The sequence below is a fragment of the Danio rerio genome, chromosome 8, assembly GCF_052040795.2.
Source record: "Danio rerio strain M-AB ecotype USA chromosome 8, GRCz13ab, whole genome shotgun sequence".
NCBI classification, from domain to species: domain Eukaryota; kingdom Metazoa; phylum Chordata; class Actinopteri; order Cypriniformes; family Danionidae; genus Danio; species Danio rerio.
Window position 1 is genome coordinate 35,591,192 of NC_141028.1, and position 26,038 is coordinate 35,617,229.

At 36.1% G+C, this 26,038-nt stretch overlaps 1 protein-coding gene and 1 long non-coding RNA gene across 12 annotated transcripts in view; one reads left to right on the forward strand and one right to left on the reverse strand.

The window, feature by feature from the left end:
* Positions 1-26,038, reverse strand: part of mvb12bb (multivesicular body subunit 12Bb) — a 148,861-nt gene that overhangs the window by 103,711 nt on the left and 19,112 nt on the right. For all 11 annotated transcript variants that reach the window (XR_015496728.1, XR_015496729.1, XR_015496727.1 and 8 more), the window contains 4 exon segments: positions 24,402-24,509; positions 14,101-14,197; positions 9,910-10,039; positions 6,289-6,396 (listed from right to left, as the gene is read on the reverse strand). Coding sequence is in view for 8 of the 11 variants with exons in the window: in XM_087262562.1 (XP_087118688.1) it covers positions 6,289-6,396; positions 9,910-10,039; positions 14,101-14,197; positions 24,402-24,509 (443 nt within the window). In the remaining 3 variants the exon portion in view is untranslated.
* LOC147842731 (uncharacterized) lies at positions 14,502-19,146 on the forward strand. Its single transcript, XR_015498232.1, has 4 exons — positions 14,502-15,394; positions 15,980-16,292; positions 16,413-16,544; positions 16,890-19,146. It is a non-coding gene; the product is annotated as an uncharacterized LOC147842731 (long non-coding RNA).

The window sequence follows — 26,038 nt, forward strand, 5'->3', positions numbered from 1 at the left end:
TAATCGAATCGAGGATTTGGAGGATCGTGACACCCTTAATATATATATTCATGCATTCATTCATTCATTTTTTTTCCCGGCTTACTCCCTTTATTAATCTGGGGTCGCCATAGCGCAATTAACCACCAACTTATATCCAGCATATGTCTTACGCAGCAGATGCCCTTCCAGCCACAACCCATCGTTGGGAAACCCATTTACATTCATTCATACACACACACATACATACACTATGGACAATTTAGCTTACCCAATTCACCTGTACTGCATATCTTTGGACTGTGGGGGAAACCGGAGCACCCAGGCGAAACCAACGCAAACACAGGGAGAACATGCGAACTCCACACAGAAACCCAGCCGAGGGCTCGAACCAGTGACCTTCTTGTTGAAAGGCGACTGCGCCACCGCATTGCCCTATATATATATATATATATATATATATATATATATATATATATATATATATATATATATATATATATATAATATATATATATATATATATATATATATATATATATATATATATATATATATATATGTGTATATATGTATGTATGTATGTATGTATATATGTAAATATAAAAGCGGAGTATTGGTGCCCATGTAAATGTACTGTAGTGAAAGTGGCAGATGAATCTGTATTGAAAGTGGCAGCCCTATTCTCTGCCTTTAAGTTACTTCCATAAGCTCCTTACATTTCATAAGTTTGATGCGTTTCCCCCAACACGCGACTTTTGTAAAGCGTCTGCTTTACATTACTGTGTTAGAATCCTTGCATGTAAAATATAGCCATACTTTACAATGCTTAGTTTAAGCGAATTTGATGAACGCAATCGTGCATGTTGATAAATCTAAAGGGATTACTTGCTCACCAGGTCCGCTGCACTGTTCGCGTTGTCTGTGTGTGTGTGTGTGTGTGTAAAGTCCATTTAGAATCCAACACGAAAATAATTTTTGTTTGTTATTGTCATTAATTGTTTTGAAATTTAAATGGCACTTAAATGCCTGTGTTTTTATTTCTGTAATAAATATGGTGTTTGTTGATTAATCATGATTAATTACGTTTTGTGATTATTCATAAATAATTTTAAAAAAGGGTAATTAATTACATAAATTTTTTTTAATCATTTGACAGCTCTAATATATATATATATATATATATATATATATATATATATATATATATATATATATATATATATATATATATATATATATATATTTTTTTTTTTTTTTTTCCGTCAAATCAAATATCAATTTGATCTCTCCATGGAAAATATGCATTTAATTAATGATTCGTTGTGATTCTTACATCACAAACCTCTGTCAACATTTAATAGAAGTCATTACTTTAAATAGTATGTCTTCAGCTTCTGATTTTACCTTAGAGCTTGTGTACTTTTATTTTCTGTCCCATTTGCGGTTCATGTGCATGCATCCTGCGCGTGATGAAAGACAATGACAGGGTGCATATATTGACTTTTTGTAAAGTATAGGCTACTATAGTATATAACAACTTAGTTTTTTACATATGACATTGCATTAATTTGAGTACATGTTATATAAGCTGTAAAATGAAAGCCCCAATTTGGTGCTTAGTTATTAGTATGCAAAATCAAGAAAATCATTGGATTTGTTTGAATCCTAGATTAGACTATGTAGGCTAGTTTAAAAATGGATATTTTATAAGAACAATAAATAACTGTAATTTTCCAAATAGAAAGTTTTTTTGGTTATAGACTAAATCATCAAAACTATAGCCTATTTGTTGTGTTTATGAGCGGTGCCGACTTGTGAGTGGCTTGTCTTTAAAGCAAAGCACATTTCAGAAAGTTTTGTTTTGTGGGTTCTTTCTCCAATTGTGCAAATAATGTTGTGTTTATGACGCAAATCCAGGACAGAGGCAATCAGCGTCAGTGCTGGTTTGGCATTAACTCATTTGTGTGAAACTGTGGCCAGCAATAGGCCTATCCTTCTTTAATTTTGCATCATTGGCAAAATACGTCTGTAGGCACATGTGGTTGCACATGTCAACGTCCTGCGAGTTAACAAATATGTGTTGCACATTTATGCAGCCAAACTTAAAACAAAAAATTATAATAATATTTTTTTATTGTTTAATTGATACCATTAATCAGTTAAAAATGGACCCTGCCGGCTAATGGTTATTATGAGCATCCCTACATTCAAACCAACGGGCATGGGCTACAATCCACTATCAAATGCATTCAATACAAGTGGGTGCTAAAAATCCTGAAAACAAGAAAAGTCCAACGACATCTCCAATAAAACACTTTGTTACCTCCCAAGCCTCTTAAAACCCAGATCTTTTTTCACAGATTCACAGATTGTAGTTGGACATTCACGTAGACGTAAAAGCATGAAATGTAATAACACAAAAGTGCACAGTCTGTGATCACAGCAGGTATTCGTGAGGCGCCGATTCGCGCTCGGAGGTACAATTTATTCTTCTCCAACTTGAAAAGTGGCTTCAAAAGAGTGAAGAATTAACAGGGTGAGACGGAAGTGTGTGAAAGTGTGGGACTGGATGCAGGACGGGCTCACAGACATCAAACGCTTCTCCCCTATAGCCGGCCTCCCCAACCAAAAAAAAAAAAAAAAAACACAGCACAAAGGGCTTTATTCGAGCCACGAAACCACGGTATGTTTTAGAGCTCAGGTCTTGCGCAAAAGTTCAAAGAGCAAAAACTTCAGACAAGTGTTTCAAGTGGAGCCCACTGGAACATCTTATGCTCATGGTTGGATGAAAGCAACCAATGATAACGGAGAATTTATGTGAGAATTGGCCTGAGTCAGATTGGACGTCATATTAAATTTGAAGTGAACAAAACTGAAGAAAGAACATAAAGATCGCTCGGTGTTGTACAATACTGTTGGGTTCCTGCGTGTTTGATCATTCTGCCAAAAATACAATGATAATATGTTTTGTCCACTGAAAATTGTAGAAAGACATTTTCTAGCGCACTGATACAAAATATAAGATTACTATAGAGCAGATCATGAAAGCAGACTGGTAAAATTGCTGCTTGCTTAACCCAGAATGCCCCTTTATGATAGTCTGGTTCATAAGTAGTATTGTCATGGTACTGAATTTCGATACCAATTGGTACTGAAATTTTAAAAAACATACATTTCTTGCTAACATTTAAGTGATGTTGAGCGCATTCTTAAACACCCATGATATGTCCACACCCATGATAGGACGTTTTTAAAATTTCAGTTGTCTTTGGTATAATAGTATCAGTAGTAGATGTTGTGGTAGCAGTTGTTGTTGTATCAGTAGTTCTAGTAGTAGACTCTGTGGTAGTAGTATCAGTTGTAGCAGACGTTGTTGTAGTATTATCAGTAGTAGTAGTTGTTGACGTAGTACTATCAGTAGTAGAAGTCAGGGCTTGGCATTAACATCCACCAACCTGCCAAATGCATGTATATTTCAGCTGTGGCGGGTTAAACAGCCGCTCCCACTAGCCTCTTTGGCTGGTTGGAAATCATTTGTAAATTGTAGCTTTCTAAAAAGCAGGGTTTAACAATAAATATGTTTGTGCAAATGTGATCTTAGAATTGAGCAGCAGCACTGCTGACAAAAATAACTGTGTTCGTGCGAGCAAAAGAAAGCAGGTGAATATGGTGAATACCGAATGAGAGGATGATCGCTAACGCGCACAGGTGATGTGATGCGCATGACTGTTAAAAAGCGTGTGCGCTTTCAATTATTTGTCCGAAGCAATCGTGCCTAGAGGAAAAGCAATTGCTGCGATCAGATCTCTTTGAAATAGATTGGACAAAAAGTGATAATCGTGCACCCACAGTCCTGCTGCTTTCAAGAGCTCAACTTAAAATATATCCTTTTGTAAGCTGCAGCGGTCACTGCTTTTGTTTCAATTATTCTTTGAACAAATTTTTAAGAGTCGTAACATTAACCATGTGCACGTGATCATCCCTACATTATCACTCACTATCATTATCACTATGTTTTTTACCTGCTTACTTTTGCTTACAGTTATTTTTGTTTATTAGGTACACCTTACTAGTATCGGGTTGGACCCCCTTTTGCCATCAGAACTGCCTTATTCTTTTGTGGCATAGATTCAACAAGGTACTGCAAATATTCCTCAGAGATTTTGATCCATATTGACATGATAGCATCACACAGTTGCGGCAGATTTGTCGGCTGCACATCTAAGATGTGCTACATCCCAATGGTATCCCAATGGTATCCCAACATCCCAGAGGTCAGGTGACTGTGGAGGCCATTTGAGTACAGTGAACTCATTGTCATGATCAAGAAACCACTCTGAGATGATTTGCACCTTATGACATGGCATGTTATCTAGCTGGAAGTAGCCATCAGAAGATGGGTACACTGTGCTCATAAAGTTGCTGACCATGGACATACTCAGGCAGGCTGTGGGTTTAACACAATGCTCAATTGGTACTAATGGGCCCAAAGCGTGATAAGAAAATATCCCCCACACCATTACACCACCACCACCAGCCTGAACTGTTGATACAAGGCAGGATGGATCTATGCTTTTATGTTGTTAATGCCATGTTGTTAATTCTGACCCTTCCTTCTGAATGTCACAGCAGAAATCAAGACTCATCAGACCAGGCAACGTTTTTCCAATTTTCTTTTGTCCAATTTTGGTGAGCCTGTGCAAACTGTAGCCTCAGTTTCCTGTCCGTAGCTAACAGAAGTGGCACCTGGTGTGGCCTATTGCTGCTGTAGCCCATCTGCCTCAAGTTTTAACATGTTGTGCATTCAGAGATGCTCTTCTGCATACCTTGGATGTGGTTATTTGAGTTACAGTTGCCTTTCTATCAGCTCAAACCAGTCACCAGTCTGGCCATTCTCTGACCTCTGCCATCAACAAGGCATTTTCTAGCACAGAACTGCCGCTCAAAGGATATTTTCTCTTTTTTGGACCATTCTCTGTAAACCATAGAGATAGTAGTGCATGAAAATCCCAATAGATCAACAGTTTCTGAAATACTCTGACCAGCTCGATTGGTACCAACAACCATGCCAGATTCAATTCATCCAATTCTGATGATCGGTTAATGCAATCTAAATCTGATGAAATAGCATGAAATAACCAAAAACACCTTTGAATCACAAACCACAATCAATTGTTAATGAACAGATTTTATTTTACAGTGCAGCACAGTAAAATGCTACGATTAAAATGCATCATAATCATGTGCACAGAGTGTGAATTGTGTGTCATCTGGATGCTATTTACAGTATGTAGAGAGGTACAAATCAGGCTTCACATTATTTGGGATGTTCGCTGACTAGTTTTTGTAGCAGAGCTCAAGTTTTGTAAACTAAACAACCAACAACTGCAACTTCCAAAGCAGTATGAAATATTAAACAGACTACATTGCCATATCTCAAATCCTTATAAGTTGCTCAGCAGCAAACTCTTGAGGTATTAGCACTAAACTAGCAAGCCTGTTGTAAAGGCACTGATATATGAGGCAGGCAAAGTTTGTCGAAAAAAAAAAAATAAGCAAAACTCCATCTAAGCTTGGCCCTAACAACACAACAATGCCAGGACCTTCAGGCACGCTCAGATAAGTTGGCACCATCCGCGATCCACATGCCCTCACCAACCTCTCTGCTCCATCAACCATTGGAGGGGAGTCGTGATTGTTTATTTACTATTTACAGAGGAAAAACCCCACTACTTCCTGCTCATAAATAATTGACATGTTTGAGTTGGATGAGGTACAAAGTCACACTCGCTCTCTGTCTTCTGGCCTTCGGGCTGTGTGTTTGTGGTTTGTGTCAGACTGAACTCTCCTCCTGCTTCAGCACTTTCTGCACCCTGTGTCTGTTCTGTCCCTGCCGAACTCTAGCTCATCCATGGAAATACACTGAGTTCTCTTATGCTACATTCTGCTCAGCATGAAATTGGACATCCAATTTTTTGATTGTTTGAGTGCACTGTAAAAATGCTGGGTTCCACACAATTTCTTCATTTTGTCCCAACACATATTAATTAAGTTAAATTAATCATGTTAACAATCTTAAGTAGATAGAACATAAAAGAATGAAGTTGTTCACAAAAAAAACTTAAGAATTGTGTTGGTTCAACTCATATTAAGCAAGCAGTTTCAATAAGCAGCAAAAGCAATTGTCTTGAGTGTATCTCACAGCTGAGGAAGTCTCCTTGAAAATGAGCAATTCCTCCTGTTTAAGGATCATCCTGTTAAAATATCCAATATAGCTTATGTCTTTTTGTTAGTGAAGTGACTTACCTGGCAATGCTACAAATACTTGTAGAGGTAGGCAATGTTTTCTGTGTTGTGTCATGCGACTTAGGGACTTTTCCCAGCTGGTACCAAATCCCCAAACCATTCAGCTCTCTGTGGAAAATAAATATGTATATGTTATAATACTACTGTATAAATTTGAAGTCAGAATTATTCACCCCCCTTTAATTTTTTCTTTTAAAATTTTTTTCCAAATGATGTTTAGCAGAGCAAGGAAATTTTCACAGTATGTCTGATAATATTTTTGCCTGATAACCCTATCCTGCCTAGTTAAAGGTGCAGTAGGTGATCTGCCAAAATGCTAGCCGCTTAGCATATTATCTTTGTACGGCGGGGAGGAACTGTAATTCAAAGCCACGCCTCCTGCATCCCGCACAACAGCAGACAACCCACTAGTTCATGCCATTCGCCTCATAGTTAATGTTTGGCCGCCCGGCGGCGTGCAGGAATTACATTTATTACTAAGGCACACTTACATGCTATTTCAGAGCAAATATTCAGAGTAGCATGGTAAACAGAATAGGAAGACAAAATGAACCATTGAACCAATGTGAATATAAAACCAATTTCAGCTCAATAAACCAGGTTAGGCGGAATAGCAATATTTACTGATGTTTTGTTGTTAAACTAAATAAAAATCTACATTATCAATGATGTCAAAGGTCCCTTATAAAACTGAAAATAGTCACATCAATCTTTCACCGGGAGATTTCAGTGGCTGAACAACAAATATGTCCATAAGCTATTCATAACACAACACAATCTAACATAAGCTTAGCCTGACTAAAAAGGTTTTAAAACCGAACAGTACCTGTCTAACAGTAATACTTTAGCTATGGTGTCGTCCTTCCTCCAGCGTGCAAAAGTAACTCCCATATTGATTCAGGATTTTCAAAACTTTCAATTCAGCATTTGATTTCACCACGTCTGTGGTTGTCTCGTGAACGCGCGGCGCTCATGCAGGCAGGCACACGCGAATGGCGGATCTACATGAACAGATGCGCAGAAGTCTGAATCTACATTTGCTGAAAGACAGTTTGAGCTACTTATCAGAATTATGGGAGATGTTGGCCCGACAATATTTACTTGGATGAACATTTTTTAGTTTTATATCTTACCCCAAAAATAAAAATACATATAAACACATTTAGACCAATTACTGTAATCATTACTATTAGACTGGAGAAACTTTAAACCAGCTCAACAAAAATGTTCAAAGACAATCACCTACTGCACCTTTAACCTAATTAACCTAGTTAAGCCTTTAAATGCCAGATTAAGCTGTATAGAAGTGTCTTGAAAATATATAGTCAAATATTATGTACGGGTTCAGATAGATTTTTTTTAAAGAAATTAATAATGTTATTCTAGAAAGAACACATGTGAGTGTTTTTGAGCTTTGTGTTATATGCAAATAAACACTGCAAATGAACATCCAGTTAATTAACAGTTTCCGAATTTTGTGCTTTCTGTTTATTTACAGTTTAAATTCGCTTATGGAATGTTTATCTCTGCTCTGTCAAATTTTGATGTTGGAAATTCAACTCTACAGTTTAACAAAGTATAAACAAAGAAATAATGCATAGAGAACTAAGTTCCTAAAGGCTGCACAGTGGCACAGTGGATAGCACGTTCGCCTCACACCAAGAAGGTCAAAAGTTTAAGCCTTGGCTGGGTCAGTTGGTGTCTCTGTGTGGAGTTTGCATCTTCTCCCCGTGTCCGCTTGGGTTTCCTCTGGGTGCTCCGGGTTCCCCCACAGTCCAAAGATATGTGGTATAGGTGACTTGGGTAGGCTAAATTGTCCGTAGTTTATGTGTGTGAATAAGTATGTATGGATGTTTCCCAGTGATGGGTTGCAGCTGGAAGGGCATTTGCTGCATAAAAACATATGCTGTTTAAGTTGGCGGTTCATTCCGCTGTGGCGACCACAGATTATTAAGAAACTAAGCCAAAAATGAATGAATAAATTCTTAAAATAACAGAAAATGCACTAGCAGCTTATTACAAGGTTTTTGCAGCATAATATACAACACCAACCCAGACAAAATATCACTTTAAACTATTACAAATGTTCATAAAACTTTTTTTAAGGTTAAAAGTTGTTGGAAGTAAGATCAAAGTCCCATAATGCGATTCAAAAGCATAAATAAGTGGGGGGAAAAACATGAATCACAAAAAATATAAAAACTGTCAATTTACAGATATTATTTTCAGTGTATAATTTCTGCGGACAGTAATGTTTGTTTATCTGACTGACTGACTGACTGACTGACTGACTGACTGACTGACTGACTGACTGACGGACTGACTGACTGACTGACTGACTGACTGACTGATTGATTGATTGATTGATTGATTGATTGATTGATTGATTGATTGATTGATTGATTGATTGATTAAAATGCATTACATTTTGCAGGAAAAGTGATAACTATGCACTACATGTTCAAAGGTTTGGTGTCAATTTCTTTTTTTTTTTTTTTTTAGAAAGGACATGTTAAATAAGTGTTAAATAATAATGTGGTAAAGTGTTAAATAATAAAGTGGTATTTACACATTATATGGTAAAAAAGTTGGGTCACACAATAAAAATGTAACCATGCATCACAAAATCAATTAAAAATAATATTTTTAAAAAGCTGAGATTTCTACACCATAAGCTTTCTTTAATGTTTACTTATTTAGGATAGAACAATATTTAGACAAGATCCAACAGTTTCAGGGTTAAAAAATAATATAGAATATGAAACATAAAGAGAATTGCCTTTAAAATTGTCCAAATGAAATTCTAAGCCAAGTAAAAAAATAAATAAAAAGAGATTATATATATTTAGTGTAGTAAATTTAAAAAATATTCTTCACTAAACATGGACTTCAATTAAAATTCGAATGATTTTTGGCATAAAGGAAAATCCATGCAACATAACTCCAGGGTCAAGAATGATTTTAAAGTAACAGTAAAAGTAATTTTCATATAAGTTACAAAAATATCTTGAATTATTTTCTGAGCACTTATAAGCATGCAGAACATTCTATTAATCAATAAATCCCGAACAATATTAATAATAATAACAGTTAACTAATAGATTAAACATATATGATAAAAATACAATACCCATAATATTTGTTTTTAGCAACAAATCACCATATTCAAATCATTATGTTAAAATCTAATACATAAACCTGCAAACGCCCTATACAGACATTTTCCTACTCTATATAGTATGAAGCATAAAAAATTGTCATTCAAATACCATCTAATACCTCTAAGACATGTCTTGGGTGGCTTTAAACACAGTTGGAAAAACTACACAAGAAAAGCAGGTTCCCATAATGCCTATAGCAGGCCGCAGGCACTGTGGGGCACCAGAGGAAACACAAGCCGGTCAAAAAAACACCGGCAGACCAGAACAACAATCCACTTCGCTTAAAAAATGACGATTCAGACAGCATTATAAACATGGCTCCAGGATATTTACTTTGGTACTACTTTCCCCCTCAGAGGGAATAGTGACTAAAAAAACATCCACATCAAACGCACACAGAAATAACTCTCATGTTTGTGATACCAGCATGCTCGCTTTATCCAGATATATGATTTCTTACCCTATAAATGTATAATTAGCGAGGCTGTGCTTTGATTTTCCCTGTATAAGCACATCGCAGATCGCCGTATCGGTGCTGTTTCGGGGGACGAACTTCACACACAGCCGCTCCTTCCTCAAAGCCTGTTCCTCTGAGACAGAAAGAGAAATAACAGTCATAACATAAACAGCCCTCGTTATATCTTTCATTTATCAGCAGTCTAAAAACATTTACACTAGAATCCATATGTGCCTTTATATCTTTCATAGATTCTGAGCTAAAATCAATGCGTCAAACTTATTTCCTTGACCTGCTTGGGTTTGGGAAGACATGTAAATTATGACACAACAGTCTGTTTTTATAAAAAAAAATTATATTTCCTAATGGTGTATTTAGACAGAGATATGTGCATTAATATTTGAACATCTTATAAATGCAACATTATGTGCCTTGAGGATCAATAAAAGGTTATGTATGAAATTACATTTTAAAAATGTGTTTGGGTGCTGGATGTGATTTTTATAACTTAAAGGATACACTTGAGTATATAGAGAGTTGACTGAGAATTTCAAGAGGAATTTTATCTGATCCCAGAGGAAAGGGTAACCTTTTTCTGTTTAGGGAAGTTAGTGGATTTTTTGTATGAGATTGACTTGATGTGTGGATTATTTGTATGAGATGAGATGAAATTAGGCATAAATAGTATACACCTAATCAGAACCATAACTGGGTGATTACTAGCATGATTATTTTGCACAGAAACATATGAACGATATTATACAGTGCTCAGCATAATTGACGACATTTTGTATATATTGAAAAAAAAAATATATATTGAATATTTCTATCCATTTCTCAATGAATATAAGCATTTCATAATGTATTTTGGTGCATTTAAACAAAACAGATTTATTAAAATATATTTATTAAAATAATATTTTAGTCACCAAACATATTTAGAAATTGAAAGATAATACAATTAAATTCAATAATTACAATTATTTATTTCTTTATTTATTTTATTAAATTTTTTTGCTTCTCTTGATTTTTCCTCTTTTTTAAATTTGTATTTAAGATTTTTTTATAAAATAAATTTGGTTGTACTTGTTTTTGGACTGTTATCGTAAGTTATTTATTAGATAAGCTCCAGATTTGGATTTGGCTAACTAATCTAATGTATATGCACACACATAACATTGTATAGCTTCCTATTTAAAATATCAATTTAAAAGATAGATTTATGAGGGGTGTACTTATATATGCGGAGCACTTTATAATTACTTAATTTTTTATTTTTTATTTTAAATGTTTTATTTTTGTATATGTTTATGGATACAATTATTTATTTATTTATTCATTCATTTAAAATATTTGTCATTTATTTTAATCTAACTGATTTGTATATATTTATTTATATTGTATATATTCAACCTATTTAGTTATTTCATTCAATTTTTGATAATTTAGTTGAACTGTATTTAATCACATTTCTTATGTGATTAAATAATTTGTTAACGGCTGATGTTACTTCTGCAAAACAGACATACTTCTATCAAAAAAAATCAACAATGACACCAATCCTCCCTTTCTCTTTAAAACATTTTCCTCCCTCCTCTGTCCTCCTCCTCCACCCTTATCTTCCACACTTACTACTGATGACTTTGCTACATTCTTTTGCACCAAAACTGCAAAAATCAGTGCTCAATTTGGTGCTACTACGACAAACAGGCAAGATACACAAACAACACCACATACACTCACCTCTTTTTCTCAGCTCTCTGAGTCTGAGGTGACCAAACTTGTGCTATCTAGCCATGCAACCACCTGTCCACTTGATCCCATTCCCTCTCATCTCTTGCAAGCCATCTCTCCTGCAGTCATACCAACACTGACTCAATTAACACATCTATTGACTCCCCACTTCATTTAAGCAGGCTAGGGTAACCCCACTGCTAAAGAAACCCAACCTGGATCAAACCCTACTTGAAAACTGCAGATCAGTATCCCTGCTTCCATTCATGGCCAAGATTCTGGAGAAAGTTGTGTTCAATCAAGTCCTGGACTTTCTTACTCAAAACAACATAATGGACATAACAAGCAATCTGGCTTTAAGAAAGGCCACTCAACTGAGACTGACCTGCTCTCGGCCGTGGAGGATCTCAGACTGGCTAAAGCAGACTCTAAATCATCAGTCCTCATCAAAAGCTGCTTTTGACACTGTAAACCACCAGGTCATAACTTTTCAATCCAGATGCATGGGGCAACCATTACTGCATCCAAAACGGTGAAAAGCCTTGAAGTAACAATTAATGACCAACAAAATTTCTCTCACCACATTTCTAGAACTGCTCGATCTTGCAGATTCGCACTCTATAACATCAGAAAGGTCCGACTCTTCCTATCTGAACATGCAGCTCAACTCCTTGTTCAAGCTCTTGTTCTCTCCAGACTGGACTATTGCAACTCTCTACTAGCCGGGCTTCCAGCTAACTCTATCAAACCTCTTCAGCTGCTTCAGAACGCAGCAGCACGAGTGGTCTTTAATGAACCTAAAAGAGCACATGTCACTCCGCTGCTCATCCATTTGCACTGGCTGCCAGTTGCTGCTCACGTCAAATTCAAAGCTTTGATGTTTGCTTACAAAGCGACTTCTGGCTTTGCTCCTTCTTATCTGCTCTCACTTATGCAGATTTATGTACCCTCCAGAAACTTGCGTTTTGTGAATGAATGTGGAATGCCTCGTGGTTCCATCCCAAAGAGGGAAGAAATCACTTTCCCGAACTCACTCGCTGTCTTCAAGAAACGACTAAAAACTCAACTATTCTCCACTTCCCTTCCTAATCTGCAATTGCCTCTCGGGTTCTACCGCTATCTGTATAACAAAAAAATAATAATAATAATAAATAAAATATTACTAATGTTTTGCTTCTTACACTTTACATACCTGAAACTTGCCTACAGCACTTATTCATTGTTGCTCTTATAGTTGTGTAAATTGCTTTCTTGTCCTCATTTGTAAGTCGCTTTGGATAAAAGCATCTGCTAAATGACTCAACAGACAGACAGACAGACAGACAGACAGACAGACAGACAGACAGACAGACAGACAGACAGACAGACAGACAGACAGACAGACAGACAGACAGACAGACAGACAGACAGACAGACAGACAGACAGACAGATAGATAGATAGATAGATAGATAGATAGATAGATAGATAGATAGATAGATAGATAGATAGATAGATAGATAGATAGACTTCATTGTGAGGGTCCCCAGAATAAAAGCCCCTACACTAAGGAGCTAAAACTACTTCCTAAAAAATAATAAATAAATATATGAATGTCCCTATTTCCCCACAATTTTTTTTCCAACAGACAAGCTAAAATATGTATTAATATTTAAAACCCTTATAAATGCAACCTATATGCGCCTTAAGCCCCAAAACATCACAGCAGTATATGAAAGCCCATCATAATTACATAAAAACGCCACTGGGCGCAAGAAGGGAATCTTCAGCATCAATGATATAACCGACGTGACTGAGAATGAAACCACAATACAGTGGCGGTGGCATCTATTAAACATGACTTTACCACAATAAAGCGGCGCATTAAAATCAGCACCCGACGAGACTCCATCTTCCTTTTTTAGCAATTCCTACCAGACTGGGCCATATTACTCCTGAGCCCGTCCCATTCGTTTCGAGGCGGCGTCAGGGGCGAGGGCTGTGTAAATGCAATAATAATGAAAATAATAAACATGCTGCCCTCACTCCCGATGCCAAAAGAATATTGCGGTGAGAGGAGAAGAGAGAAGACGAGAAGGGGAGAAATACGTAGCACTCAAAAAGCACTAAAGCATCAAGGGAATGCATTTCATTAATATTAGATAACCACCATCCACTCCCGCTCTGCACAAATAAATACATAAATAAATAAGCACATCATAAAGAAAAAGCTGGGTTCTGGCAGAGATAAACAATGACTCATCGTTCTCCTCTCCTCCTTCCTCCGGGGCAAAATGTTTATTTTACTCGCTCGCGCTATCATAAATTAAGCTAAACCTGAGCCCATGAAACATTCACATTCACAAGCTCTGGAGAAGCGCTCCCTCAGGATGACTACAGAGAAGAGAGAGAGAGAGAGAGAGAGAGAGAGAGAAAGTGGATGAAAAAGAAAACAGAATTTTCTGAAGGAAACCGTGCTTACGGGTATCCATGGTGTCTTGGATGGGAGTAAAGCCCTCTGGCAAACAGTCCTTCAGGTCCATCAGCTTCATATCCACCACCACGTTGCATAATTGCTTCTGCCACAAAATGTAGGGATATAATCATGATTATACCAGCATTATGCCAATGAAAGCACTTTTCAAAGACTGTTTGAAACCAGGCGTGTTTCAATTATGCATGAATCACACCTGGGTCTGAGACCAAAAGTGGATTTTAAGCATCAAAACAATTCAACTGTAATACTGATTTAGTTTTCATTTCTTTTTCAGTGTCTGTCCTGATTTAATTATAGATATTTGTTTTTTTATCAAGCATACATTTTCACTCACAAAAGTGTTATTATTTGTAGTTTTATATGGCAAATTTTTTTTTAAATTTAGTTTAAGGACATATTTTTACTATGGCACCCGCTTTGAATGTTATCACTCAATTGAATGAGCATTATCAGTGGTTATCAGCTGATAGATATGGGCCAGTAGGGGCCTTCTGCCCTTACTAGTAGGTTCAGAAGGCTGTTATCATCCATTCACATGGTTAATCAGCTATACTAGAGAAGACCCCTGATCCAGATCTGTTTTTACATTACTTTGATGGCTGAGTAGGGTTGGGGTATAGGGGTAGACGTTAATAAAATACAATTAATGGGAAATTTAATAAATAATATTCGTTGTTAATCAGCTATACTAACAGAGAAGACTCCAGATCCAGATCTGTTTTTACATTCCTGTATTGGTTGGGTTTAGGGTTGGAGTAGGGGTAGACGTTAAAAAAAATACAATAAATGGGAAATTTAATAAATAATATAAATAATTCTCGTTGTTAATCAGCTATACTAATAGACAAGACTCCAGATTCAGATCTGTTTTTACATTCCTGTAATGGTTTTAGTTTAGAGTTGGAGTAGGGGTAGACAGAAAAAAAAAACAATTAATGGTAAATTTAATAAACAATATAAATAATTCTTGTTAACTTCCAGATGCAGCCGTATGTGATCTATAGCTAATTAACCATGTGGATGGATGATAACAGCCTTTTAAGCCTACTAGTAGGCCCATATCTATCAGCTGATAACACCCATTTAATCGAGTGATAACATTCGAATCGGCTGACTGTGGACCCTTTTTACAAGTTCTTGAAAGTTTTGATATGTAGATTTTTTTTTCTTGAAATATATTTTTAAAGCTATTGTTTGTATTATATAATCTTTGCATCAAATGACAAAAATACTTGCAATACTGTTTATAATGCAGTGTTGTTGGTCTATTGGTATGACAGTGTCACCGACTCGGTCCCAGTCATTCCCCTCGCTGGCCAGCAGAGGCCGCCATCTCCGGACTTCTAGCATTACATCATCCACATACGCTGATTGTGCATACACCTGTTCTGAATCAAGCTAACGACCCACGTACCCTTTATAAGCCAGTTCCAAACACTCAGTCAGTGCGAAGTCTTGTTTAGCCCCGGCCAGCATTACTGAGCGTTGTTTCCTGCCTGATCTCTCGTGTACAACTCCAGCCTGTTTCTGACTCTGCTTCGCCTTCTGCCTGTCCACGACCCAAGCCTGATACACGGACTCTGATACTCGCTGCCTGCCCACGACCCAAGCCTGATACACGGACTCTGATACTCGCTACCTGCCCACGACCCAAGCCTGATACACGGACTCTGATTCACGCAGCCTGCCTTTGACCCATGTCTGGTAAATCCCTCTGTGTCCGTTTACCACCAGTCTTGATACCTTTAAGACGTTTGTTGATTGTGTGTTTGCACATTGGTGCATATTGTGTGTTTGAGTGAGAGCTTGATAAATAAATACTGCATAATGGATCCCTACGTGTCAGTCTCCTCGTTACAGACAGCACATTTTACTTTTTTCTGTTTTGGTTGCCGTCTCAAATATTTAATTTATTTTATTTCATTTTTGAATGTCATGAAAACACTTTTGTGGAGGTTTTCTTTTATTATTTAAGCAAATAGGAATACAAGATATATAATACCAAACTGATCAATTTCTCTGCTGAGATTTGTGAAAATTGTACATTATTTACTTATTATCTTCCTATCATTGAGACGTTTCAATATTTAATTATTATATTTAGTCTCTACTCTCTAAAGCACTACAGCAGGGGTGTCAAACTCAATTCCTGGAGGGCCAAAGCCCTGCACAGTTTAGTTCCAACACACTTACCTGTATGTTTCAAACAAGCCTGAAGGACTCAATTAGTTTGATCAGGTATGTTTAATTAGGGTTGGAACTAAACTGTGCAGAGCTGCGGCCCTTTTGGAACTGAGTTTGACACCTGTGCACTACAGGTTTTAAGGCTGCATGATTAAAAAAAAAAAAACTAACTGTGATTTGTCTAATGAAATATGTGACGTAAAATGTAATTAACTACCATTTCATAAAAGAGCCACAGGTTTTATGTGGTTCATTTCCTTTATTTAGCCAGGAGATCACATTGAGACAGTACTGTCTCTTCTTCCAGTGAGACCTGGTCAAGATGGCAGGCAACACATAAAGTTTCATATAAAAATCACAAACAATACCACAAAATTACAAAATCACCATTCTTAAAAACATCAGCTCATAACAAACAATTGCAGGTGTCCTTTAAAATGTTGTATAAAAGATGTTTAAAAGTACTCAGAGTCGGAAGAGTGTCAAGATTGAGCTGATTTTGCAGGTCGTTCCAAGCCCTGGGAGCGTGAACGGAAAAAGCACGTTTGCCAAGTTCTGATAATGCCCTTGGAACTATCAGACGAATACAGTGGTTGTGGTTGTTTTAACAGCACCAAAAAAAAAGACAATCACAAGCATAATCACATAGTATGCTACTGTTTATTTAAAACCTCTAAAACACTGTTGCTATTTTTCAAAATGAAGTAGGCAGTTGTCATGACAATTAAGAAAAATGATTACTGTATTTTAAATTAAGTTAAATGAATTGTAAAAATCTTGTTTACACTTTACAATGAGGTTTCATTCGTTAATATCGCTTATGTTAAATGTATTTACTAACATGAACCAATAATGAACAATATTTGTACAGCATTTATTAATCATAGTTTAATGTTTACTAATGCATTATTAACATCCAAATTCATGCTTGTTAACATCAGTTGATGCATCGTGAGTTAACAAGAATTAACTATAAACAACTTTATTTATATTAACTAATAATAAGGTTAACAAGCATTAACAAATACTGTGATGAATGTATTGTTTATTGTTTGTTCATGTTGGTAAATGCATTAAATAACATTACCTAATACGACCATATTGTAAAAGTGCTACCAAAAACATATATAATTCTATATAAAACCTTTAAAACTTTTACATTTAGATTGTTACATTTTTCACATTGTTCAGGATAATGTGCTTACAAACTGTCAGAACTGTACAGAACTATATGCTTGTTACCATATTTGATAGAGCACTGAAATAATCACAGCTTTCGTGATTTAAAATCGCAATTTTTCAAACTGTGATTTTGGTTTAGAAAACTTTAATTGCATGCTTAATTGGTTTTACCTGTTTTTCAAAAATTTCTGTAGTTTAAAATATAAGTGACTTAGTTACACATGCTCCATGCACTTATTGCATTTAACTTACCCTACACCTAACTCACATTCTAACCCCAACCGTAGTACATGAAATTAAATAATAATACTTAGTAGTTAAATAAACTGAATAAAAAAATCTAACTTACAGTAGTTTTAATACGTGTTATTTCATATATTCAAAAAGTATTGCTCAGAATAAACATGGGATATTTTTTCACCCCTATTTTTGTAATTTGGCATTTTCTTTCCTCAAATGATCCTTTAAAACATTTAAACATTTAAACATGAATCTAAACTTGATTTCGAAAGGCTTTTTTATAGATATAAAATCCCTTTTGTAATTTTTTTTGAGGTAGACACCAAAACAGAACGCTTCGTCTTTGACCCACCTACAATAAAGAAGGCTGCTGTAATATTTCGCACACAGATTTGTTGAATTGCTGCCCTCTTTTAAGCATGCGAGCACCTGTGCGCTAGCCATCATCTTCAGACATGGCAGCCAGCGCTCGGGCCAGTCGGTGGCAGGCCAAATTGCTTGTGCTTCAGAACAGGGAGTACTTGAAAACAATCAGGAGCTGTTTAGTTGACATTTTCAAGCATGACTTTTTCCCTCAGCCTTTCCAGCCTGCGCTCATTACGCTTCCATTTTTCACGGTAATAAATAGCAATAATGCAGCAAAAGCCCTGAAAGAGTGCAGCAAGCGTGGCGTGACGTGATGAGTCCGACATTCTGGAAGCCGTCTCTACTGTTAGCCGGCAGTTATTACCACTATGGACCATTTTTATTCATAGTTCTGACTGGAGGGTACAAATATGGATGAATGCTATTACTATGCATGAGGTTTTGTTTTTTCTTAACACGTTTCTCTCTTTTTTTTTTTTTTAATAAAAGACGCGGGAGAGATTTTTCCCATCAGGACCTGACAAAGGGCCATCTACCTCCAACCCTGAGTATGATAAATCACAAACTGTTTACTTCCCACCACATAATTCACTGGCTAATTCTGTAGAATCTGTTTTTGTCATAGACAATTACAGTGGGGGCCACTTTGACTGACAGACAAAATAGCCTTTGTTGATGGCGCTGCCATGTTTTATTAGCGTCAGGGACTTCAAAACAGTGCAGACACACATTTTAAGACTCCACGCTGGAGAGGTGGCAGAGGGGACTGATGTGCTACATACTAAAACGGCAGCTCTCATTGAACTTGATCAACAGGAAGGAATTGGCCTGGGCAAACCAGCCACAGTGATGCTTTGCTATGTCGTTTCTGAATCTCAGAACTCTCCCGGAGGTTAGACTTTAAGCTGGCGCTGTCTTTATTAAGATATGTTCACTGCTTTACAGTGGCCTGGCATGCATTTTTAATGATAATAATTAAAGGACCAGTTTGCACACCTAATGTAAATTCTGATATTAATTACTTACACCTATGTAATTACAATCCATGAGACATTTGTCATCATCAGATCACAAATGAAGATAATTTAGATGAAATCTGACAGATCATCCCTCAGAAATCGTCCTGAGATTAGTTTAGAAAAGCAACCAAAAATATTGTCAAAACACTCCATGTGACAGTGGTTCTTTATCCAATAAAGCTCTACACATCATTCATTTAATTATTTTCTTTTTGGCTCAGTCCCTTTATCAATCAGGCGTCGACACAGTGGAATAAACCATCACCTTATCCAGCATATGTTTTACGGGGTGAATGCCCTTCCAGCCGGAACCCATCACTGGGCTCAAAACATCAAATAATAATAATAATAATAATAAAAAAATCAAATAATACTGCATCAACAATTTAACTCACTCGACATAAACACGTTGTACTATTCCATAAATCCAATGCGTTTCCGAACGCATTCACATGCTGATGTTCATGCTTTAGATACATAAACATGGACATACTGTATGTACACTACCTGACAAAAGTCTTATCGTCAATCCCGTTGTAAGAGCAACATTAATAGTTTGACTTTTACTTATTTAGACAAGTGGCAGAAGGTAGATTTTTCTGATAAATCATCTGTTAAACTGCATCCCAATTACAACAAATACACTAATAGACCTATTAGAACCCACATAAACTCAAGATTCTCACAGAAATCAGCCAAGTTTGGTGTAGGAAAATTCCTGGTTTGGGATCACATTCGGCATGGGGGTGAGATCTGCAGAGTTGATAGCAACATCAAGATCTTGAAGCATCGAACATTTGTACTGTCCATTAAATTACAAACCACAGGAGAGGGCTTTTGTCAGCAGGATAGCGCTCATTCTCATATTCCAGCTTTCACATCAAAGTTCCTAAAAGCAAAAAAGGTCAAGGTGCTCCAGGATTGGCCAGACCAGTCACCGAATATGAACATTATTGAGTATATTTGGGGTAAGATGAAGGAAGAGTTAAAGATGAATTCAAATCATCTTGATGAATTCTGGAAGTCCTGCAAGAATGCTTTCTTTGCCATTCCAGATGACTTCATTAATAAGTTATTTGAGTCATTGCTGAGATGTTTAGATGCAGTCGTCCAATCTCATGGGAGTCATACACAATATTAATTATTTTTACATTGCACTATTACTTTATATTCTATACTGTACATTATTTCTTTTAAGTGGCAAGACTTTTGCCTTAGCAAAGTCAGACCTTATTGTCCTAATTAAATAATTAAACATCAAGGTTATTATATTTTATTTTGGTGAAATAAGCATAATCTAGAGGCCTTTGCCTTTCATATAAGCCACTTCAAATACCAAAATGATCAACTAGAAGTCAAGTTATTTAATAATATTTTTACTTAATAATATATTTGTATTTAATAATATGTATTTTTTATTATTATTAAAATTTTAATGCAATTATATATATATATATATATATATATATATATATATATATATATATATATATATATATATATATATATATAATTTATATTTTTTATTTAATAATATATTTTTACATTTTTTATCGATTTTAATTTTTACTTTTATGTAATAATATATATTTTTTATAATAAGTTTTACTTTAATAATATAGGCGACACAGTGGCAGAGTAGGTAGTGCTGTTGCCTCACAGCAAGAAAGTTGCTGGTTCGAGCCTCGGCTGTGTCGGTTGGCGTTTCTGTGTGGGGTTTGCATGTTCTCCCTGTCTGGTTACCAACATTCTCCAAAACATAATCTTTCACGTTTAAAGGAAGAATGAACGTTATACAGGTTTGGAATGACATGAGGGCAAACAATGCCAGATTTTCCATTTTGCATTTAAAAATATATATTATTATAACATTTCCTTGTGGCCCGCAGACATCTGTTCAAAACACTTGCAACAAAGGGAAAAAACTGTTTTAGATACTTTCTTATAATATATTGGCTGAGATAAATACTTATTAAAAATATTCATTGTGGTAATCAGCAAAAGGCATTTTGTTACAACAGCGCATATTTAAAAAAAGCAGATGTACCGGTGAGATGTAACACTGAATAACAATGAACCACCAAAACAAGCCTATTTTTGCCATTTTAACAAACACACATGAGAAAGCTCTCAGCAGACCCAGACCCACTTACAAAAACTCTTTAATGCACATACAGAGCTTAGTTTGAAACTTTTTCACATACAGGGTTTAGCTTAAACCAGGAATATCCCTTTAATTAATTAGGGTGATTAAGCAGCTTTTATAAAAAAAATGTCTTAGAAAAACATATTACTAATGTGTGTCTTCAGACCAAGCAAGGACACTCATTCATTCATTTTATTGTCGGCTTAGTCCCTTTATTAATCCGGGGTCGCCACAGTGGAATGAACCACCAACTGATCCAGCAAGTTTTTACGCAGCGGATGCCCTTCCAGCCGCAACCCATCTCTAGGAAACATCCACACACACACTCAAACACTACAGACAATTTAGCCTACCCAATTCATCTGTACCACATGTCTTTGGACTGTGGGGGAAACCTGAGCACCCGGAGGAAACCCACGCGAAGGCAGGGAGAACATGCAACCTCCACACAGAAACACCAACTGAGCCGAGGTTCGAACCAGCGACCCAGCGACCTTCTTGCTGTGAGGCGACAGCACTACCCACTGCGCCATTGATTATAAGTTACATTGCAACTAGTATTAGTAGACTTTTTAGGTTGGGATTAGTAAGGGTTTGTGTAAATTGTTTTTAATAGCATTGTTTCAAAAGAAGTAGTCAGGAGAATGTTAGTGCAGTATATCAGCAAATGTTAAGAAGACTGTCTACTAATACTCTAATGAGACGTTGCTGACATGTAGCTGGAGTGTAACTTGAAATCAACTTCTGCAAATGTGCAAAAGGGACATAAAGTTTAAAGCATTAACTGGGAGAGATGTGAAAATGAACCATCATGTTGGTATACCAATGTAACCTTAATAAATTTTGTTCCTAGAAAAAGAAACACTATAACATATAAATTTTTTAGGCATATTTTATCTGCTGCCTTTGCTTAGACTGCAAATGTAGGAACAATAAAATGAGGGTAGCTCAAGCTTCACATAGTTCACCTTAAATGAAGACCGATAACCCGAGCAGCATGACAGAGCCACCTGTTTCACTCTCAACACAGATACATACACATAAAACAGCGTTCGTTCTCAATTTAGCTTAGCCAATCCAGAGGTAAACGTTCAAATAGTTTCAAATCACAGAGGAATCTTTTAAAATAGGTGCTGCTTTAGTAGGCATTTCGGGTGGCTGTTTGATGTGTCATATTTCATAAGCGAGAATCCCCATAACCGAAAGTTTGACATTTTTTGGATGTTTTCTCCATCTTTGATGAATGGCTGGGAGGTATTCGGAAAAATCTACAGGGACCAGGTTAATTGAGCCAAATGAAATCGTAAACTACTAACGTAGAGAGCTGCGTTTATGAATAATCATAAACCAAACTCCTTCGGGAGAACTGGAGATCAGCAACAAATTTTCATATGTGAGCATGCTGGGACTTCACAAACATCAAGTGAAAAATGAAATATAAATAAATAAATAAATAAATAAATAAATAAATATCAAAACATTGTAAATTCAGAAAAGTATTTGCATTCAGTTTGTATCCTTCACTTTAAGCCAAGACAGTTAATAGAGTAAATAGATGATGATGATAACAACAACAACATTTCTTAAAAAGATAACATTTCTTGTGTGTGTTTGTTTTATTTCCATTGGCGACTCCTAGAGGCAATTATGTTAAATTGCACACTACAAAGTATCTTTGAGCCATGAAATGGCAGCTGTATGGGACGGGATCATCCGCATGTCTAGCAGGTATATAAGATTTCCATACCATGCAGTTGACCAGCCAAACAATAAAGCGCAACTTGCAGCGATCGCCAAATTTCCCAATAAAATCGGAGCAATCTATTGCACGCACATTGCTATAAAGGCGCCATCTGAAGATGAATTTGCATAGGCTATGTGAATCGGAAACATTTCCAATCAATAAATGTGCAAATAATATGTGATTCTTAAATGCGCTTAAAATAATACACACACTTAATAATGATTCCTACTTGTCTTCCTTGTGATGAAGAGTAGGCAAAATATGATATGTAATGGGGAAAAGGAAGAATGAGTTCATCGGACGCTGAATTCGAACCAGGTTTATGAATGACAGTGTCAAAACATGTTGCCATGCGCTTAACGAGCTACGCCACTCGCGCTATTGATGCACTCTCTCTTTAGCTTTGTTGTCTCTGTCGATCAAACGGGCGGAAATCACTCAACTAGCTTATTCCAACGACAAACACAGTATTTCTTCGGTCTACCTCCGATAGGAGCCCCTCCAATTGACATTCTGTTCAAAGTTTCTCTTTTTGCTTGCTTTTGCCATTGCTTTTTCATTTGGTTTTGCCAAAGTATAGTCATTACTATATTTGTTAAGGGGAGGAGGCAGGGAGGGGTTTCGCGCCCGTGCACATGCGCCCAGTTTCACGTTAAGTCGGATTTACAAAGAGAATATGCGTGGGATTCCACGTACCCACCGTTTCATACATCTGAATTTTTTACTGCATACGCACATTTACAGCTTTGTGTCTACACAATGTTTTAGTATGAATCCAACGCTAGTCTTCGTACATGAGGCCCCAGAACTTTTCTGTTAACCTAAAATTGTGATGATCACTTCCTACATAGTTTTGTTGTTGATGTTTATGTATATCTTATTTTACTGTTTTTTTTTTTTATTATTTTTACTTAACTGTCCCCCGCCCTTTGTTTTTTTTTCTTATTTTATTTTATTTATTTAAATTATTATTATTTATTTTAAAAACATTTTTATTATTTAGTACATTAGTGTACAAGCGCACAAAAAGGAAAGCATACTGTATATTGCTGAAGAAGAGAAAGTGGATGTACAGAATTTGTGATTATATTTGTGAGTGTATTCAGATGTGTGACCTCTGACATGTACCCAATGTAAGTATAAAACCTTTTGAGAAAATAAAAAAGATAATTGAAAAATTATAATAAAGTGATTTTGAATGTTTTGCTATAGTTTTTAAAAATTTAATAAAAACCTAACACAAAATTTAAAACTTGAAAGCATAAAAATAATGTTTCGCCTCAAAGATCTGCATTGAAATCTAATAAGGGACAAACTGAAGCAAACAGGCCGAATGACAGCATGTGTGAAAAAACTGAAGAAAAACTCTCAGCGAGCATGTTAAAACTTACACGTTTCCACTTACATTTTTGGAGGTGGCAGCTCGGCTGAAGCACAGATAGCGTGTGACCTTGGATTTGAATATGCTGTCCTTCCACAGGTTGGCGTCGAAGCCATCTGTTGTTTGTGCAACCTACGTGAAAAGAACAAAAAACACACTGAGAGAGGAGAATGTGCATCGAGGTGAGATGGAGTTAATGTATGGACAGAGCACACGTTTCCTTTTTTTCTGCTCTCGGTTTAATTAAGGTTTGCTTGAGCTCTCACTTCATCTCATTAAAGCCTAGAGAAGATCCTCAGCCTCCTCAAAAAAAAGAGGGGTAAAAATACCAGCAGTCCCCCGTGGGACAAGCAGGATGAGACAAGACCTCACAAAGAAGGCCTGGAACAAGCTAAATGAGTCTTCACATGTGCTCTGCAGAGATCAAGCAGCTGCCTTTCTCAAATACAGTACAAACAATAGCAGTGATGCAATCACCGTTTAATCACGATTTAATAATATGCAACAGGATGTTGGATTAGAATTAGTAATTTAATGACAGGACATAAAACTTATATTATATTAATTATATTATATTATATTATATTAATTATATTAATTATATTATATTATATTATATTATATTATATTATATTATATTATATTATATTATATTATATTATATTATATTATATTTAGTGCTGTCAATCGATTAAAAATTTATGTAAAAGTTTCTAATTAATTGCACCTTTTTAAAAAAATTAATCGCGATTAATCGCATTTAAAATACTGAAACTTGTAATTTTGGCTATTCAAATGTAAAATTAATGTAAACGCAAGACAAAAAACTATTTAAATTCAAAATATAATTGTTTATTAGAATTAAAATTCAAAATATAATTGTTTAATAGAATTTTTGTTTAACTTGTAACACAGATTTCTTCATGTAAATAACATACCCACAATAAACCATCAAGATCCTGGCTTGACAGCCATATTTATTACAGAAATTAAAACAGGCATGTTAATGCCATTTAAATTTCAAAACAATCAATGCCAATAAAGAAAACATTGATTTCCATGTTGGATTCTAAGTGGACTGCAAAAAAATGCCAAAATACAGGAATTGCAGATATGGAAAATGAAAAATTATAATAAACTATAGAATACAAAAACTGTTGCACTCATTGTAAAGTTTTATTGCTGTGAGTTGAGAACATTAGTTATAGAGTAGAAACAATTTTGCTTAATCCTCCTTTACATTCACCCAGGTGCTAAGACTTGGAGTATCCCGCAAGTGCACAGAGACTCCCAAATGCCCGCAAATGAATGATAATTTCTCGCAAACCGGTCGTTAAATACATTGCACACCCCTCTTCCCCGCATCCCTTCTAGCTCTTAAGGTAGCCTATGTCGCGCGCAACTCACCCCCACCGTCCTTCAGGTACGTCTCGCGCGCACACGCCCCTACTCACATACGTCGCTCACTCCACCCCTGACACTGACACCCCTCAATGGGCCTGACAAAGAAACACACACAACACGCTGCATACGTTTTGGCCCCAACGGCCTTCCATACTGGAGCAATTCCCCTCAGATTCAACACGCATGATCACGTTCATCAAATTTGCTTAAACTAAGCGTCCTAAAGTATTACTGTATTTCACAAGGATTCTGACACA